At 36.4% G+C, this 20,938-nt stretch overlaps 1 protein-coding gene across 2 annotated transcripts in view; it reads right to left on the reverse strand.

The window, feature by feature from the left end:
- Positions 1–20,938, reverse strand: part of FAF1 (Fas associated factor 1) — a gene marked incomplete at its 5' end in the record, with an annotated part of 488,979 nt that overhangs the window by 308,967 nt on the left and 159,074 nt on the right. For both annotated transcript variants that reach the window (XM_079696859.1, XM_079696858.1), the window contains one exon: positions 6,895–6,941. In XM_079696859.1, the coding sequence (XP_079552985.1) occupies positions 6,895–6,941 (47 nt within the window). The remainder of the gene's footprint in view (positions 1–6,894; positions 6,942–20,938) is intronic.

Consider the following 20,938-nt stretch of genomic DNA (forward strand, 5'->3'; position numbering starts at 1 on the left):
GAAAAAAGGAAAATATCTAGAGCTTTAGGGGATTACTAGATGCTAACTCTAATACTAATTCCTGGGGATACAAAAATGGAAGTTATGGTGGTAAATGAGGTTTTGGCCTAAATCCAGTCATACAGTGTTCATTCAATCTATTCAACCTACCCTGTAGTTTTTTCCCCAGATCCCGATAGATAGCTCATATTGACTTCCTAATTCATGGAATTAGGGTTATTATGTAGGAGGAGACAACAGGAAGCAACTAAACTTGCATAGACTTTTTTCCCCTCTATTTTAATTTGCAAGCACCATGACAAGCATTTTGTTTCCTCTCAGCAGGGTAAACAATATACCTTCACTATATTTTCCTGAAGATTATAACAACTCTCTTGCTCTTTGGCATAATAATCTAGCCTGGACAGATCTTGATAACCCAGGTATTCCACAAAACATTATAGTGATGGCAATGTAGATTGGTCCTGAAGAGCAAAAGTAGCAAGTACTTAGATGCTTTGGTAAGATACATGCATGCTAGAGATTAGGAGATACACACCACGAAAATGCAGAGGCCTTCACCATGGTGAAGTTTTGGGGTCCAGGAGTCAGAAGCATATTACGGTACATGGCTGGCTGCTGCACCTGGTATTTCTCATCAGTGCCTAAGAGATATCTAAGCTAACTGAGAAAGAAAAACATTTGGACTGGGAAAGGAAAAAATGGTTATGTATAATATGCTGGTACCAACCAAAAACAGACTGCTGAAACATTACAATCCCAATCAAAGATATCCCTGAAAGACAGTAGTGAAAGAAAAGCCTCCCAGTGGGGAGAACTTAAGGTTGTACCACAGGTTGACCACTTCATTTAGAAGGAGAAATAACCTGAGATACAAATGTACATTGAATCACGGGCAATAGTCAATGGGTTGCCCAGCTGATCAGAACTTGGAAAGAATAAAAAGAAAATTGGCTGACACACAAGTCTGGGGAAGAGGATTGGAAATGGAGCATTTAGAATGAACACAAAATGTGAATATATGTCATGGGGTGACTGCTATCTACAAGCTATCCACTTAAAAAAAAAAAAAAAGGCTCTCAATATGGATAAGATGACATTGTTCTGTTGATGTCAGTTAGCTTATTCCCTTACTACCCCAGGACTACTCAATGCATTAATGTACAATGTGGCCATGCCAATAGGGATAGAGGTTAGGCATAGGCACAACAGCATCAACTTACCCTCACCAAGTCTGAATCTGGCTAAGGAAACTGAGTGCCTAAACTGCAAACAACAGAGACCAATAAGGAGCTCTCAATACTGCCCCATTCCTCAAGGGTCTGGTAATGGATCATTTCTATAATGGAGGGGGCAGTGATCTGTTCTTACCTAAAAAGACACTTTTCTGAATATGAAATTGACTCCCCTGACAGCAATGCTTCTGCCAGCACCACCATTTATGGATTTAGGGAATGCCTTATTGATCTATGGCTTCCCACACAACACTGGTTCTAACCAAGGAACTCATTTCACAGTAAGAGAAGTGCAGCACTGGTATCACTGGTGTATACCATTACCCAGAATCACCTAGCTCGACTGAACAGTGTAATGGTGAAGATAGTTATGCCACAGGTTGGGAGAGAATATCATCAAAGCTTGGGGCTCCACCTTAAAGGATGTGGTATATTCTTTATATCAATGACCAAAACACAGTGATATATCTCATATTGCCAGGAAAAAAATGAGTATGGGAATTAAGTCATGGTAAGGGTTCCCCTTTTTATGCCTAATAACTTACCAAATTTTTGCTTCCTGCAAATTTGGGCTCTGATGGTTCAGAGATGACAGGATGTAATGTTTCCACAGTACTTCCACTGTATTAGAATTTGAGAATGCCAGTTGGCCATTTTATACTCCTCATGCTACTGAATCAACTAGCAAAGGAGGAGGTACTAGCTGGTCTTGATTACCAAGGAAAAAAAGTCAGGTTGTTGCTATGCAATGGACTATTTTCTAGGGTATGTCCAAAATTAAGAGTTAATGGGAAACTACAACCAATTTTTTAAAAAGGGTAAGTCCACTGAGGATTCTAACTCTTCAAGAATGAATGTTTGAGATGTCCCATGAAGCAGAGAACCTTGACTATCTGAGGCACTGGCAGAGGGAATATAGAATAAATAGTGGAAGAAACTGGTAAATATCAACCATGGCTTTATGATCATAACAGAAACAAGGACAGTAACAGCACACGTGTACGCACACAGACACAGACAAAATTCTCTTCTTATAGTTTACACACTGATCCTATCAACGTTACCCTAGCAGTAACAACACCGTAACAATGACACCCACTTTGTTTCAATATCAACCACTGAAGTTAGCTTCTATTTTCTTTCAATACTTTGAAACAAGCCTCTGCATCCTGTCAGAAATACCAGTATCAGCCAAGCAGGACTTCTTTCTCATGTGTCTGGGGCCAAGTTCCTAGGGCCCTTCCTCTGAGCTCCAAGGTTCTGCTAACTTCAACCTCTCCCAAGCTCTTTCCTTTTTTCCTCCAGTACCAGGAGTGACCTTGTGCCCTTTGATGGTCAATAGGGGCCTCTTCTGGGCAGGTCTGTCCTAGAGCAGGCTTCCTGGAGTGGGTGCCATGGATCTGCCCCATACAGTCCCGGCTCTGCCCACCCTTCTCAGCTTTAAGTCTCCTCCTGTCCTAGGCTCCCTTCCTCATCGACCAGCAGAACCCACCCCCATGTGGGCCTGATGGTCCAGTTGTTTCCTGCAGTCATTACTGCTCTTTCAACCTACTATATATCTGTGTAACTCATTCCCTATATGAAATCCCCTCTTTTTTGAAAGAGGTGCTAGTGTGGTGCTTTTTTTCCCTTTACCAAACCCTAATTCTAGAAGATAGTTTAATATTTCTAATCAGAGCACGCTCTTTGGTATGTTTCTCAGCCACAAAGAGGATTTTTTTAAAGCTATCTCTTGAAATTCTTCTCATTAGCTATAATTACTCTATTTCGAGATCAACAAAAATAATGAATTTACATTAGTTTTTTTTACTAGCAATCAAAAGAAAAAAAAGAGAGAGAGAGAGAGAGAGGAAAAGAGATTACCAGTTAATGAATGATTTTGTTAGTTGTGACTAATGTTCACTGATATCCAAAGAGTGCAAAGGCATCCAAAACTGTTGAGTCAACAAAAAACTGTTTTTAAGATTTTTCATCTATGAAGACTACCATCCTATAATTTAACCTTCTCACTAATCTTTTCAAGTTAATTAATAATTTAAAAGAAAGAGGGAAAAAAAAGACACTGGGTGGTAAGGCAAACTCTATGGAGAAATCTATTTTAGATCTAAACTTCAACTAAAGGAGTGTTTTTATCCTTACTCAACTTTCCTCTACAAACCACACAGATCCTTGGAAGACAGTGAACAAAGCAAAGTAAACAGAAACTCTGCACTTGTTTATTTCAATTTTTAAAAGTCCATCCCATGGTAAAACCTCTAGGTGCAAAAAAAATGTGTCTTAAAGATAAATTTGGGCTTCCCTGGTAGCGCAGTGGTTGAGAGTCCGCCTGCCGATGCAGGGGACACGGGTTCGTGCCCCGGTCTGGGAAGATCCCACATGCCGCGGAGCGGCTGGGCCCGTGAGCCATGGCTGCTGGGCCTGCGCGTCCGGAGCCTGTGCTCCGCAACGGGAGAGGCCACAGCAGTGAGAAGCCCACGTAATGCAAAAAAAAAAAAAAAAAAAAAAAAAAAAAAAGATAAATTTGTCTCTAGAAAAAGATCAGATTTTTTAAATGGGTATCAGAAAAGACAATAAATAAAGACTAACTGGCCAAAACGGACATTTTCTAAATCAGAAAACCTCAGCACTTATATATTCTGAAAGCTATTATAATAATGCTCAAGATTTGAAAACAAACCTGTCTTCGCTAGGTTTCCTCAATGAATTAAACAATAGACAAAGAAATATACAGTATATCTGTCTGGATCATAAAATAAATGAGTTGATAAATACCACCCACTTAGTCAATGAGTAAAATTACACTATTAATTCATAAAATTTTTATAAAACATAGCATCTACTCTCTACTAATACAAGTAATTCATTAGTGCTCCTTTCTAACAATAGCCTTCTCCAAAAAATAATTTTTTAAAAGGCTATGGACAATATCCTGAATAAATAAAATATTACAACAAGATGTAGTAAATATACATGTACATACTTGATGTTTGCTTATGACTAAATGAATGATTTAGATTATGACTGCATATTTTTACACCTTATAAATATGCTGTATTAGCAATGTATTGTCTAGTGAAATAAGCCTTGGAAGATGAGATGGAAGACTTGCTTACTGACTCATCAACATCATGCTGTATCATCTGAACCAAGTCACTTCATGCCTTATTCTCTCTACCTGTAAAATGCCTTTACTTGCCTACAAGTAAAATAATAACTGTTAAAACAAAGCTGTGGAAGAAAGATGTTATATACGTGTATTAAATTTCAACTTCTTTACCCAAAGGAAAAAATCTTAAAAGTTGTGACATGCCTGGGTTACTGACCTTGAAGAGGACAGAGTGATATAAAAGAAAGAGCATGGTTTTTAAAATGAGAAAATCCAGACTTCACCAGCTACTATATTTGTGGCCTTCAGTGAATCTATAAATTCTCTAATCTTGAATTTCCTCATCTATGAAATATGAGCATTTATTTCTTAAGGGTTTTAATGGGTATTAATAAAGAAAACCATATCAAATACCCAGCACAGTGCCTTAAGTATTTAAAAAAGTTAGTTTCTTTGCCTTGAACTTATGGGCACATTAAAAAAAACAAATTCCCACTTTTGAATTCACATAAACATCTGATTTCAAGAAAAGCTATAAAGCGCAGAGATTAGGTTCTTCTCCCTCCAAAAATAATTCATATTAAAAAAAAAAAAACAACTCTTTTTGGTAGCTCTTTTCTCTGCTAAGGTATAAACTGACAAATTAAGAGTTAGTTGTCTTCACATACTATAATCAACTTACTACAAATATCAAACACACAAAACAAAGATCCTTTTAAACTGCCTACATATACCATTCCCAGCATTGTGTCTTCCACTTTCAGTGTTAAATCTATGAGAAAGTACAAAGAGCCCTCTTTCCTTTCTGGTCAGTAGACATATAAGAGTAATTTTCAGTTCTGTCAAATCCACGGTGATTTCAAAACTAAAGAACAAAGTTAGGAAGGAAATAGTTGAAAACTATTACTTTCTTTTGTGGACATATGATTCATTCCTTTACCAAGCAAACAAAACAAACAAAAACCCATTCTGATGAAAGTTAAACCCCAAATATTATAGTAACCTTATTAGAAATCAATTCCCTACTGAATCTCTAGCTATAAAATATATTAACCAAAAAGTATCTTCTGTGACAGGAGAGATGGGATGTTTCCAGGGATGAGGGAATTTCTACAGTTCACCCATAGCAAATACTATTAATTGTAAGATATATCCGATTATGTACTCAGAACCTAGCAGCTGAATCCACAAGGGTTTAGCAAGCAAAAATTTGAGCACAAAAAGTGGAATAACATTTACTCAAGAATAAAACGGAAGCCATATTTAGCAGTCTAAAACCTTCTAAAGCAAGGAAAAAAATAATCTTGAAGGAAGTTTTTGTAATCATCTGGCTTGCTTTCTAGACAAGGTCTTCAATAGAACTGAATGCTTCTGACCAAAAAAAAACAAAAAACAAAAAACAAACCAACACAGAAAATTTGGTACAGACTCTGGAAATCAGCCACATTTACTCTGGATGAAATTCTGGCAGTTTTCAAAAAAGAAAAAGTGGAGAATAGGTCTGTTTATCATTGCTTTCACCTAAAAACCATTAATCACTAAGGGTGGTAGGTACCAAACAGAATTTTTCTTCCTTTCTAAATATACACAGTTTCCTATAAAGTACAGCACATTTTGCAGTTCATGGTAAATTTTTTGATGTTTTTGCAACAGCACTTTTCTTCCTCTCCAAAACAATCTCATTCGTAGTCTGCTGTTTCTGTTTGCCTCATCTGCACTTAGCAGATCATGCTTCAGTGACTTAGAAATCCCAGCCACCAAAATTCAAGCCAAAGTTTGAACTGCAGGGGGGGATGGGGGGGGCATATCAAGTAATTAAACCACACTTGTAAGGGAGAATGGTTTTACCTCCTATGACTTTATAATGTGCTCTTTTAATCCAGAACCAGTCTCCAATTTTAAGAAAAGTTATGAATTTATTTTTAATTTAAGGAATTATTTTGTAACTACTATAGTTCTCTTGGCATCATCTTCCAATTTTACCTTCTGGCAATGACAAAACCAGGAAGACTATTCCACATGTTAACACCATATACTTCAGGTAAAACAGCTCAGTGCTCTGGGAAGTTTCATTATTAAGGACTTACTCAAATTGTTGCAAATTAACATAAATTTAATTTAGAAACCAAAGGGAGAAAAAAAAAAGAATTAGTAAGGTTGAAGATAAAGCCTGTATAGTTAGATGATAACCATGCTCTGGAGTTCCTGAGACATGTCTCATTTTCTCACTACTAACAGTTTAAAGGATTCAGTTCCTTCCATCTTATGAATTAGAAGATGACCTTGAAAAGTTTCCTTAAAAATAAAATAAAATCACATTTAAAAGTGGTATCACCCTATCTGAAATAACATTATACAGTTAGACACTGGAGACTTTAGGAAATTAATATGACTAATAAAAATGTCTGAAAGAAGAATAACTGTATTAATGAACTTATACATCAAAGATCATCACAAAGTGCTCTATCAAAAAGTGAAACCAAAAAAATTAACAACTCTCTCTTTTTTGCTTTACTAAATTCTCATTTTACTACTGAGTACCTTATAACATACCTTCTCAGAATGCCATTTTCCTGGGGTATTACACCATTGATAGCTGCCTGCAAACAAAAAACAGAGAAGACATTTAAAGAAACAGAAAAATGCTCAGGGGTGGAGTGGAGTGGGGTGGAAAACACTGTAAAGGAAAATAAGTATACTTTGAAATTTTAAACAAAATAATAAGTGTTTCCTTAGTGATAAAAAATATTCTCCATTAAATGTTTTTCTCCCTCTCTATAATAAAACTATGTTTTAGATAATTTAAAAAACATACATTTGGCATCTAATATCCCCAAATCTTGAGTCATAAAAAGCTTAATTCCACAGTCCTCATTCAAGCAAAACACCCACAAAACCAATGTTTAAGGGTGTTAGAACAAGTAAAATCAGTACCTTAAAGTAATCTTTTAACATTATTTCCTTCCTCAGATTGAGAGAAGCAAGATATAAAATCACAAATGAAAAATGCCAATACGAATTTTAAAATTAACTCAGGAATTAAATTCATTGTGTTGTGCTACAATCATTATTCTTAAAGAAAAGAATACTTAGAAGGAAAAAATGTATCAAAAGGTCTTTGATAAACACACCACAATTACATCAGGTTACAAAAGGAGCAAGAGCATCCCTGGGGGAGTCTCCTTAAATAAAACACTCCTGAAATTGGTCTCTAAGCTAACAAGTCACCAATTACCTAGAACATAGGTAAACACATGTGCCATGATTTGGACATTTTTGAAGGCTACTAAGCAAACAGGCTGTTACTTCCTGGATTGTGGGTACGTCATTACAGTGTAATAAAGATTCTCTGGAGGAAAATAATGACTCTTCCAACTTTGCCTTTGCATCATAACAACTTCTTCCCTCCCCTTTCCCATCCACATCCACATCAAAATGGGAGGAGGGGGGAAGCTAACACTTGGATGTTTTATCAGCTGTGTGGAGATCAACTGCAAAAAGGAGTTTGTGTATTTTGTGAAACACTAACTTAAATATTTGCCAGAGGTAGGTCAAGTTTACAAAGTTATACTGTTGAATGGAAACAACGTAGAGTGTAAGACGCTATGAATTTTGAAAGTTTTAATGCTTCACTGGCAAAAATCAAAGAAATCCACAGATTATTAAAGACAGTGGATACCACAGAACCCTGACAACTCTGGAGGCTCAGAAATCCTTAGAGTCAAGGAAATGCTAAAATCAGTTTTCAAAGCCACAAATTCAATAGAAGCATCCCTGCCTGGTGCCAGGTCAATTATCCCTTTTCTGTTGACGGCAATGGTTCCACATACAAATATCTTCTTTGTTAAAAAATAGAAAATGGTCAGAGAATATTCTATGATGTTGGAAAAGAAACAAAATACCAGAGTTTGGAAAGATTTTGTTCAAATTTTCACTAGGGAATGCCAAGGTATAATGGAAAGAACACTAAGAATTTATAAAGTCCAAAATTTCAATCTAGATTCTCCCATTTATTACTTTGATGACCTTAGTATATATTCTATACTCATTGAACCTCCCTGAGCCTCAGTTTCCTCATCTGTATGAGTAAATACTACATTTTCAGCCAAAATGGCCCTGCCTTTTTGTTCCTTAAAGGCATCAAGTTTTTTGTTTATTTCTTAGGGCCTTTTAAGATACTATATCTGCATGGAATGCCCTTTTCCCTATTCTTTGTCTGGCTGAATCTCAATCATCATAATTGATGTTTTTGTTAGATATACTTTTTCCAAAAATTCTTCTCCGATCAACACCCCCCCCCCCAATAGGTTTACTCTCACAAAGAACTCTGTACTTTTTCTTCATAGCAATTGATAATTACTTATTTGGTGATTATTTGTTTTATGTCTGCCTTTCTCACTAGACTGTAGTCTCCATGATGCAAGAGATGATATCAATTTTGTTCACCACTTTATTCCTGCTGCCTGGCACAATGCCAGTATATAAAAGGCACTCAATAATCACTTGCTAAATGAATGATGCTAGAGGAGTACAAAGAAAAGCAGCACAGTGGAGACTTACTTAAGGCTCACAGAAAGCTTCCTGGATGAAATAATGTCTCAACTAAGACTGAAGGGTAAATGAAAAGTAGCAAGATGGGGAAGGGGGCAATACTATTCAGAAGGTACCAGGACACACCTCCTCTTTCTTTTTTAAATATTTATTTATTTATTTATTTTGGCTGTGCCATGTCTTAGTTGCGGCATGCGGACTCTTAGTTGTGGACTCCTTAGTTTCAGCATGTGCACTCTTAGTTGCGGTATGCATGCAGGATCTAGTTCCCCGACCAGGGATCGAACCCAGGCCCCCCACATTGGGAGTGCATAGTCTTACCCACTGGACCACCAAGGAAGTCCCCACGCCTTCACTTTCAACCCTTTTCCTCTTCTAAGATCTTATATTATTTTAAATAATGTATTTGCTTTGGGATAGAATGTTAATCCCTGACCTCAACCTTATGTACATAATAAACTCTGTACATAAATAAGTAAAATGTAATTCAGAATGAAGATACAATAAAAGTATGATTTGCTAAAGAAATATAGGATAGGGAGAGTGCTTTTTGACTGTGAGGATTAAGGAAAGTTTCAGAAAAGGGACAGCATTTGATATGGACACTGAATAATGGGTAGATGTAGAAGCAAAGGAAAATTTCAGATGAATTCGACTTTGAACAATGTTAACTTTGAGGTAATAGTAGGATATCATTTGTTGACTTCACAAATATGTACTGCAGTTGACCCTCGAACTACACAGGTTTGAACCACACACAGGTCCACTAATATTTGGTTTGTTGTTGTTGTTTTCAATAAATACATTCGACGGTACTACAATCCACAGTTAGCTAAATCCGAGGATGCAGAACCACTCGGAGACTTGAGCTTGAGCATCTGTGGACTTTGGTATCCCCAGGGCACCGGGAAGAGATCCCTCACGGATACCGAGGAATGACTGTAATTGCCAACTATGTACCAGATATATTAATGGACATAACATAGCATGTCTTCTAGCATGGAAAAAAATCCATTCAACAATTAATTTTACTATGAGAAGTTCAGGTAATATCCAAAAGGAGACAAAAAAGTAATTTTAAAAATCAGAGCCAGGTTAAGTAAAACACCTGCTTATTTGAAGCCCTAGAAATACTTTAATTCCCTCCCTCCTTTACTCTCTGGTGAAGAAAAGTGAGACAAAGAATCTTAGGGAATTCATATATGTAAAAAAAAGAGAAGAGAAAGCTAGAAACAAAACAAAACAATAAAAATGGAAGGGTTAGATAGAAAGGGAAGGACCAGGAATATGTCATAGAGAGACAGTGAAGGTACTATAAGGAGGGATTAGACAAAATAAAAAATGTGAAAATAGTCTAATATAATGAGGCCTAAGAAGAGACTGTTAGACATATTTGAAAACAGTTTTAGCAAAAACTATATCATAAAAGGCTAAGAAATACAAAGGAAATAAGAAAGTAAGTAAAACTGATTCTTGAAACAATATGAAAAGTATAAAGATAGGACCTGCAAGAAGAATGGCTTCGATAAGGTTTTGTTTTCCTTTTTTTTTTTTTTTTTAAAGTATAGTGATTTCTTGAGTTCAAAGAGAATTCATGGAAAGGGAAACAATAAAGACTCAAGAAATAAAGGGTAAAATTAAAAGTTTGGTTCAACAAACTTACCAAAGGCCTATTCATTGCCAGGCACCATGCTAGACTTTGGGTATGCCTGGTACCTGATCTAGGGCTCAGGAGAGCACAGATAGAGGGGATACCTTTAGAAAAGGGATTAGATTTAGAAAAACCTAGATTATAGACTAGAAATGATACTGACCACATAAGAACCACGTATCATTTGCTAAATGTAAATAATCTCATTGTTAATTTGTTTTTGTTTTTTGTTTTTCTTTTTTGGCTAGGAAGATATTATATCTCTCATTCTACAAAGAGGAATATAATAATAGGGAATGATTAAATATTTGGCCAAAGAAACAGAGAATAAACACAATATTTCTATTTCTGGGACCAACTCAAACACACTACAGTGTATCTTCAGCAGACTGCAACATATTTAAAAAACAGTATCTTGCCTTGACCTAGTTTATGGTAGTATGAAAATCCATTTTGGTATAACTATTATTGCTTTTATGCTAATTATGTCCATGACATTTTTAATCAGTTAATTTACCACAATTAGAATCCCAGCCTCTAAGTTCTCTTTAGCAAAACTTGACAACACCCTCTGAATTGTTATTTCTCAGAGTCCACTGGAAGACATGTGAGGTATGTTTAAAGTATAGTGGAAGTCAAGGTCAGAGGTGGCTGTAAGAAATATTCTTATCTTCAGCCTTAACAGAAGGAGAAAACCATGACACTCATGGTGGGCTTTAGACCTTTTGGGGGAAGGGAAATGGCAAACTGGTAGATTATAAAACTACAGCATCAGAAATAAATAAATAAATAAATAAATAAATAAATAAATAAAATTTGAAAACTACAGCATCTAATATAAATCATCCCCTACACATATAGAAAATCTTGGCTTTGGTCTTTTTATATTTTTAAACAAATGACCCCTTAAGAAAATGCCAATGAGATATCTTGAGAGGGGAGGGAGAAGAGACAGGGATGTACAGACAGCATCCAAAAACTTCAATGATAACTTCTGAGTAAAGGAGTTGTAGTAACAATAAAGGTAGCTAACATTATACAGTTTTTACTAGGTGCTATGTATTCTCTAGGTGCTTTACTCATATTAGATCATTTAACTCTCATATTACCCCCTCATTTTACAAATGAGGACACCAAGAAAACACAGTGGGAAATCGTGACAACACAGGCTAGGCAAAAGATGAAAGAAAAAAATGACGAATTTCAAAATTTGCTCTTTGAAAGACACCTCTAAGAAAATGAAAAGGTAAGTCACGGACTGGGAAAAGTATTTGCTATGTATAAATGTCCAAGAAGGGATTTATATTCAGAATATAAAAAGAATTCTTAGAACTCAATAAGATGACAAACAAGTCAGTAAGAAAATGGGCAAAAGATTTGAACAGAAACTTTTCAAAAAAAGATATATGAATAGCCAATAAGCATATAAAAAGCTGTTCACATTAAATAGTCATCATAGAAATGCAAATTAAAACCATGATAAGAGACCACCACATACCTAATAAAATGGCTAAAATTAAATAGGATGATACAAGTTTTGGCAATAACACTGAACAACAGGAAGTCTCATATATTGTACAATCACTTTCAAAACTGTTTTATATATAAAGGTAAACATATAACCTAGCAATATTACTTTTAAGTATTTATCTAAAAGAAATAAAAACATATTTCCCAAAGACTTGTATACTAATATTCATGGCAGCTTTAATCACAATACCCAATAACTAGAAGCAGCCCAAATGCCCAACAACAGGTAAATGTTGTTTTGGGTGTACCACAGTGTCTGGGTGCAATGGAACACTACTCAGCAATAAAAAGGAACATACTACAGATACATTCAACTACATGGGTACATCTCAAAAACATTATGCTAAATGAATGAAGTCAGACATGAGAAAATACTATATGATTTCGGGTATGTGTTACTCTAGGAAAGACTATTTTAATCTCTAGTTAAAGAAGGCAGATAGATAAAGGATTCCTTAGGATCAGTGGGGAATGGTATGGAAGGGACAATAGGGAAATTTAGGGATAATGACTGTGGTGGTGGTAGTAATGTAGGTACTTACATCTGTCGAAACTCATCAAATTGTACACTTAAAAGGGGTTCATTTTATTATCAATAAAGTTAATTTTTAAAAAGAGAACCACAAAGAAATCTGCTTCAAACACACTAAAATGGTTGAAATTAAAAAGACTAACACCATCAAATGATGGTGAGGATTTGGAGGACTAGAACTCTCACACATTGCTGATGGGAATGTAAAACGGCACAACCACTTTGGAAACAGTTTGACAGTTTTATATAAAGTTAAACAAACACTTAACATATAGTACCACAATTCCACTCTTAGGAATTTACCCAAGAGAAATAAAAACATATGTCCACCAAAGACTAGTATACAAATATTCATAGCTGCTTTATTCATAATACCAAAACACTACATACAACCAAAATATCCATCAACCAATGAATAAACAAGACTGTGGCATATTCACACAAAGGACTGTTATTCAATAATAAAAATGAATTTCTGATACATGCAACAATATGGATGAACCTCAAATATTATGTTGAGTAAACAATGACAGACACAATAGATTGCATAGTATATGATTCCATTTATATGAAGTTTTAGAACAGACAAAACTACCAAAATGTGGCAATATAAATCATATCAATGATTGCCTGCAGCAGCGTTGAGGGTTACTGACAGGAAAAGAGAACAAATTTTCTAATACGATGGAAATCTTGAAGGGAGGGGGACTGGATACACAATGTATACATACACAATGTGTACATGTATCAAAACTCATAGAGTTGTATACAATTAAAATCTGTATACATATATAAATTAGTCATTGACAAAGTTGATTTAACAAAAGAACACTAAAACTCCGGTTTAATTCAGTTTCATGAAACACTAGAAAAATGCAATCTCAGATGCATATATTGTCCCATTAGCTATTATTGTGCCCCATCTGTGGTTTGTACCAGCCCATCATCACTTCCCTCTTTCCTTTTGATATAGATCATGTGTTTCTTTTGGAGAACTACTACTCCTGCCTCATCCCATGTGATACTGAAAATATATTAATCATGGTGACTCAATCTAGACCAATCAGGCTCTCCTGGGAATGTGGCTCTTGAACGAGTGACTAACTAGTTGAAGATGTGTCCTGACAACGGTGCTCAGTGGTAAGTTTCTGACAGAGCAACTCGGCTTACGGGTTTTCCTAAGACTTGGTTTGGTTGTTCACGCTTTCTTTCAAATGTGTGAGCTTCTCAGCAACCTTCCAATAAACCCTGCTTCCTATCCTCCCTCCCAAATTCTACTTTGTATTCAAAGACTGATAAACCGAGATTAGATGAGGTTACATGACAAACTCAACACAATACACGTTAAGTTACTAACAGACCACCATTTTTCCAGTCTTCAACAATTATGTCATAGCATTATCATTAGCTTAATTCTTATAGAAGTCTCCTCAGCTGGTCAATCTCTAAATTAATTACTGATTGCAGATCAGTGAAACTAAACACTTAATACATTTCAAATATAAGAATTTATAAACAAGTAGAGAAAGAAAACCTGTTAAATTTTAAAATTTATGAAAATAGAAATGACAAATACATTTTCATTATATATAATCATATATATATATTATTACTAGATAGAATAGTATAGGCAACTCTGCATGTTCCACATGTTTAGAAAGCCTGTGAACTAGAATAATTATGATTATAATATTAGCATTGTTTCTATCTCTTGAAAATATTTAAAGTATAGAAAAATGCTTTCTAAATTCGTGCACTTTTGTTTAATTTGAAATCATTACTCTATGGTATGTCAGATTTCAAGTATTTTCAAAATATCTAAATAATAGGTGTCAAACCCACAAAGTACTAGTATTTTAGCATTTACAACTCTGATCTTGCCATCAAGTGAATTCTTCCAACAAAACCCAGGCTTTCTCTTCTCCATAATCAAGGCAGTGTTTTAGACACTGGAGGGAATACAGGATGACAAGACACATTCCTCCCAAGTTGAGCAGTTACAGAAACAATTTCAATCCAGCATGAGAAACAGTATGGGATCACAAAGGAAGGAATGCCTACTGTGGACTAGTAGAGCTCAAGACCCAGACTTGAATCATTTTCTCCAAGAAAATTTAACTGACTCACACCACCTTTTTCTTAATGACTTTTCATTGTGTTGTACTGACACAGCAATCATTCTCTTATTCATGCATTCGAATACTGCATTCATTCATTCATTCTACCATTATAACCCATTCAACAAATATTTAATTACTAACCTGGAACTATTCTAAGTACTGAGGAAAAAACAGTTGTGAATAAGACAGAATCATCCTCCTCTCATGTTTTTGCCATAAATTGGGTCAATGAGAAATTCTGAAAGAGACCATCATCTTACAGCTGTGAATTGTGGAATTTTCACCTTTGACCTTGGGGAAAGAACGCACCACAGTCTACTACAACTCTACTTCATTTCTGACACCATATGTGTGGGTTTTCCACACATCAAGCAATTCTGTAACACCAGGTAGGTGTCCTTGTAACTTAACTCAATTCTGACACTATCTTCCTAGAGATAGAATCAGATCCCAAAAGTTAAGGGCTCAGTCCCACAAGACAGTTCCTATTTCAGATGCTAATCGCAAGTTCAGGTTGTCACCTGTGCTTCTGACCAACCAGCTATAAATCGGAGATTTCCACAACCCTCTCCCCAATTCGATTAATTTGCTAGACTGGCTCATACAACTCAGGAAAACATTTTACTTACTAGATTACCAGCTTATTATAAAAGGATATAACTCAAGAACAGCAGATGGAAGAGATGAATAGGGTGAGGTATGTGGGAAGGGGCACGGAGCTTCATGCTCTCTCCAGGCATGCTACCCTCCTATGTGTTCACCAGCCCAGAAGCTCCCCCAACCTGTACTACTGGTATTTTTACAAATGCTTCAACATGTAGGCATGATCGATCATTAACTCAATCTCCAGCCCCCTCCCCTTCCTAGAGGATAGGAGGTGGAACTGAAATTTCCAAGCTTCTAATCATGGCTTGGTCTTTCTGGTGACTGGCCCCTTTCCTGAAGTTATTCACAAGCCCAAGCGTCTCCTCATTAAAACAAAAGACACACCTATCACCCAGGAAGTTCCAAGGGATCTGGGAGCTCTTTGTCAGCAACCAGGGTCAAAGACCAAATATTAAAACAAAAAATGCTACTCTTATCACTTAGGAAATTACAAGGGTTTTAGAAGCTCTGTGCCAGGAACCAGGACAGACCAATATAAATCTCTATTATTTCACAAACCTCATTAATATGATGTTAATGAAGTGAGCTATGAGAAAGAGATCTATTTTGGGATGAAAATTTCCCCAGCTACAGATGTGACAGGGCAAAGAAACAATAGATTTAAGTGTCCACACTAAAGAAATACCATGAGATTATGGCTAGAAGCCAATGAGGCCTCAAAAAGATGCTTAATACCATTTCCCCCTCTTTCTTTCTGGGCAGAAAGGAAAATCATTTTTCATAAATAATTATTTAATTTTTCATATCTGTAACAGACCATTTCCAACAATCTACTATATTTAAATTCTTCTAAATGTACCTTCAAATTCCTATTTTCCAAACACATTAATCACTATGATACTCTTCTCTAAATTTTTCTCAAGTACTCCACTGTATGACTCCAAAGCTGATGACTCTTTCCTCCATTTATTATGGACTTCAATAGAGAAATATATAAGATACTCTAAAGGCAAAAAAGTGGAAGTAATGTGAATGTTCGGAGAAAAGCTGGGAAGAAAGGATGATATTTGAATCAAGTATTAAAACAAGGCTCTTCTAGGGAAAAGAAATTTGACTGAGAGCATTCAGGAGAGATTTTTTTTTTTTTTTAAGTGCAATGTATGAATCTACTTAGTCTACCCAGGAAGCTAAAAGTAGTTCTGTGTGGCTTCAGCAATGGTTTGCATCAGGAAGCAGTGAGAGGCCGGCTGGAAAATTAAGTAAGAGTTAGATTATGAGAGGCAGGATAAAGGCATTAATAGTTTTACTTAATCTGAAGATAATGGGGAGGCAACTGCTGCAACTCAAATTTACCTTTTAGGAAAATCATTTGGGTAGCACTGCGAGGTGTGAATTGAAAAGGAAAAAAAATGCTGGAAATGATGTCCAGGCTTCTGACTTGGGTGACTGCTCCTGCCCCAGTCCTCTCAATCATTAAAAATGGCATTCAATTCTAATGATTCCATTGCTCAAGTCAAAAATCATGTAGTCATCCTCAATTCTTCTTTCTCACGTACTCCACATCCAATCTATGATGAATTCTTTATTCTATGTCCAAAATGTAGAATCTCACCAACCTTCTCTGCTTCCACCCTGGTCTAAATCATCATCTTTCCTCTGGGGTAGTATTCCAATAGTCTCCAAACATCCTTGCCCCACACACTTGCTGCCTATTCACATAGCAGCCAGCATGATGCTTATAAATGTCAAGCCAAATAAAACCCTTTTCCTACTCAAAATACTCTTATGCCTTCCCATATCATCAGAATCGAAGTCAAAGTCCTTATTCTGACCTTATAAGACTACATATTCTGGCTCCAGCTCGCTCGCTCGCTCTCTCTCTCTCTCTCTCTCTCTCTCTCTCTGACATCATCTTCTACTAACCCCGCTGAGTTGTTCTGGTTTCCTTACAATTTCCTGCACAAGCCAAGCATGCTCCCACATTAAACTCCTTAACTTATTCTTCCCTTTGTCTGGAATGCTATTCCTTTAGATAACCACATACCTCACTCCCTCACTTCAGTCAGGTTTCTACTCAACGGTCATCTCAGAGAGGTTTTCCTTAACCCTACTGTCTCCTTGTTTGTTATCTGTCTTTCCTGACCAGAATATAAGCTCCAAATAACTTTATTTTGTTCACTGATGTGCCCTCATCATGAACAAAAGGGCCTAGTACCTAGGTGGTGTGAGTTAATATACACTGAATACACAAGTGAATAAATGAAAATGCCATCAAACATGAGCAAAGGAACAGGCTGTGGAGGATAGGGAGGTTTGAGCCTTCCAGGTTTAGGCATGTTGATTTTAAAGTACACATGGGACATTCACACAGAGATGTCTGATAGATTGTTAAGAATCTTAAAATGTGTGAGTTCGAGATACAGAGTTTGGAGTCATGAGTCATTCACTTTAAACATACTGGGGGAAAAACAGAACTACCAAATGATCCAGCAATCTCACTTCTAGTTATGTATCTAAAATAATTAAAATCAGGGTCTCAAAAAAGATATTTGTACACTCACGTTCACAGCAACATTATTCACAATAACTAAGAGGTAGAAGCAACCCAAATGTCCAGCAATGGTAATGGATTAAAAAAAAGTGGTACATACAAACAATGAAATATTATGCAGCCTTAAAAAGGAAGGAAATATTGTCACGGGCCACTGTATGGATAAATCGTGAGAACATTGTGCTAAGTGAAATAAGCCAGCCAAAAAATAACAAATACTGTGTGATTCCACTTATATAAGGTACCTAGAGTAATCAAATTCATGGAAACTGAAAGTACATAGAATGGTGGTTACCAAGAGCTAGGGGGCAAAGGGGGGCTTATAGTTTAATGGGTACAAAGTTTCAGTTTTGCACAATGAAAAAGTTCTAGAGATCTGTTTCTCAACAATGTGTATATATTTAACACTATTGAACTGCATATTTAAAAGTGGTTAAGATGGTATATATTATGTGTCTTATATCTCAATAGTGTTTTTAAAAAGTATTTGCAAAAGTCTTAGGCGTGGATTGAGTTTACCCAAAATGAGAGGTAGCGTGAACAAAGAAAAGCCTTCACTGATGGAACCTTTGGAATGCCAACATTTACGTAGCATGTAGGAAATATCAGAGAAAATACTAAACAGAAGTATCAGAGAAGTAGAAGGAGATATATATGGGCACCTGAGCTTCAATACAAACCTCAGTTACAGTTACATATATGCATCAACCAAGTTGTTAATACTGAAATGTTGGCCTTAGAGAATCCACCAGGTATGATAATTTATTGCCATTAATAGAAAATGGATAAAAGGCAGATGGCATGCAAATACTAATTTTTATTTTATTTTTATTTATTTATTTATTTATTTATTTATTTATTTTTTGGCTGTGTGGCATGTGGGATCTTAGTTCCCAGACCAGGGATGGAACCTGGGCCCCCTGCATCGGAAGCGTGAAGTCCTAACCACTGGACCACCAGGGAAGTCCCTATATATTAATTTTATATCTTTGTTTTTAAGCAAAGAAAAAAACTACAGTAACAATTCATACTCAGTATTTAGTTCTCTGTGACCTATGATCTACTATAATTTAACTAGGTCAATTAAGGCAATTTCTATGTTCTGTAGTTTAAGTCTGTTTTCAAATCCCGGTTCTATCATATATTTATTACCTGTGTGACTTTCGTCATGTTAACTTGACTACTCTAAGATTTAGTTTCCCATCTATAAAGTGGAGGTAATAATACCAACTTATTTCATATGGCTGTTATAAGGATTAAATGAGATAATACAAGAAAAGTACTCTGCAAATGTTAGCCAACATAATTATCCATCCCCATTACATGGTGTTTTTGTTTTAATCAGTTTTGTTATGTGCTGTACATCAGTGGTGCATAAATATCTGCTCACGCTGGGCTAGAAATCCAGATATATAAAGTCCTGCTCCCAATGATCCAAGTTCAGATGGTCTGAAATGAGGCCCAGAAATCTTCCCCCACAACACACAAACTCCTCAGTGATTCTGATGCACAACGAAGTTTGAGAACAACTATAGAGAGTTTATAGCACACATTTTAGAGACCCATATAAAGTCTGTTAGTCTGCTATTACATACAGAATCTATTATTTCCCCCGAACCCTTTATTATTTTGGAAGTTACTTAATGTCTAAAGGCATAGGTTCTTCATAAACTCACTCACATGTTATTAAATATGCTGAAAGTGAGGGTTCTTGAGCCAGAAAGCCGTATATCCCAGCCCCATCATTTACTAGTTGCATAATCTTTAGAAAGTCACTTAATGTCTCTCTGCCTCAGTTCTCTCAACGGTAAAATGCGGGGTGATAACAGTACTTGCACATTGGGTTTTTATGAAACTTGTTAACATATATAAAATGCTTAAATGGTGTTCGATACATAGTAACATACCCAATAAAGGTGAGCTGCTTTTATTGTAACTGTTGTCATCCTGAGATCTACCCTTGTTTGAAATCACAAATAGTTTTTAATCACAAAATTTTCAAGGCAAGGAAAGGACACTACTTAAAAATAGAAAATTTGGGGCTTCCCTGGTGGCGCAGTGGTTGGGAGTCCGCCTGCCGATGCAGGGGGCACGGGTTCGTGCCCTGGTCTGGGAAGGTCCCACATGCCGCGGAGCGGCCGGGCCCGTGAGCCGTGGCCGCTGGGCCTGCGCGTCCGGAGCCTGTGCTCCGCGGTGGGAGAGGCCACAGCAGTGAGAGGCCCGCGTGACGCAAAAAAAAAAAAAGAAAGAAAATTTTCCACTCATAACACTTACCAACTGTAGACAACTTATTTCTGGAGATGTTTCCTCTCTCTCTTCACTATTTAAATAATGGTCTGGGCCTCCCTGGTGGCGCAGTGGTTGAGAGTCCGCCTGCCGATGCAGGGGATACGGGTTCGTGCCCCGGTCTGGGAGGATCCCATATGCCGCGGAGCGGCTGGGCCCGTGAGCCATGGCTGCTGAGCCTGCGCATCCGGAGCCTGTGCTCCGCAACGGGAGAGGCCACAACAGTGAGAGGCCCGCATACCACAAAAAAAAAAAAAAAAAAAAAAATAAATAAATAAATAAATAAATAATGGTCTACCATCATCAACATACTCTTAACAGTTACAGATAAGATGATGAGACTAAAGTAGAAGCGAGTAGTTTAATATCCCCTACAACTAACCCTAAACTCAAATTTCTTTTTATTAATCTTGCTGTTTACTTTTGCAATAGAAAAGAATTCCAATTGGCAATCCTGTAACAGGTCCTAATAGCAAATATTTGGTTTTAATAAGTGCTAATTTGATTTTTTTTTCCAGGGGAAGAAAACAGAAAGCAAAACAATTTAAGAAATATAACCATTCCACAATTTGTTTTTAGTCTAGTGCAAAAAAAGTTCACTGAATCTTTCCAAGCAGATATCACTATCAAAATAGCCCAACAGGCAGAATCAAGACTGGTGCAAACCAAATTAAAGACAAAGGAATATGAGGGAGATCCTAAGACTACTAATGGTAGCTGAGAGCCTCACCCTTGTCAAATAAATATCTACAGATGAAAAAACAAATAGC

This window comes from Hyperoodon ampullatus, assembly GCF_949752795.1.
Source record: "Hyperoodon ampullatus genome assembly, chromosome: 2".
NCBI lineage: Eukaryota > Metazoa > Chordata > Mammalia > Artiodactyla > Ziphiidae > Hyperoodon > Hyperoodon ampullatus.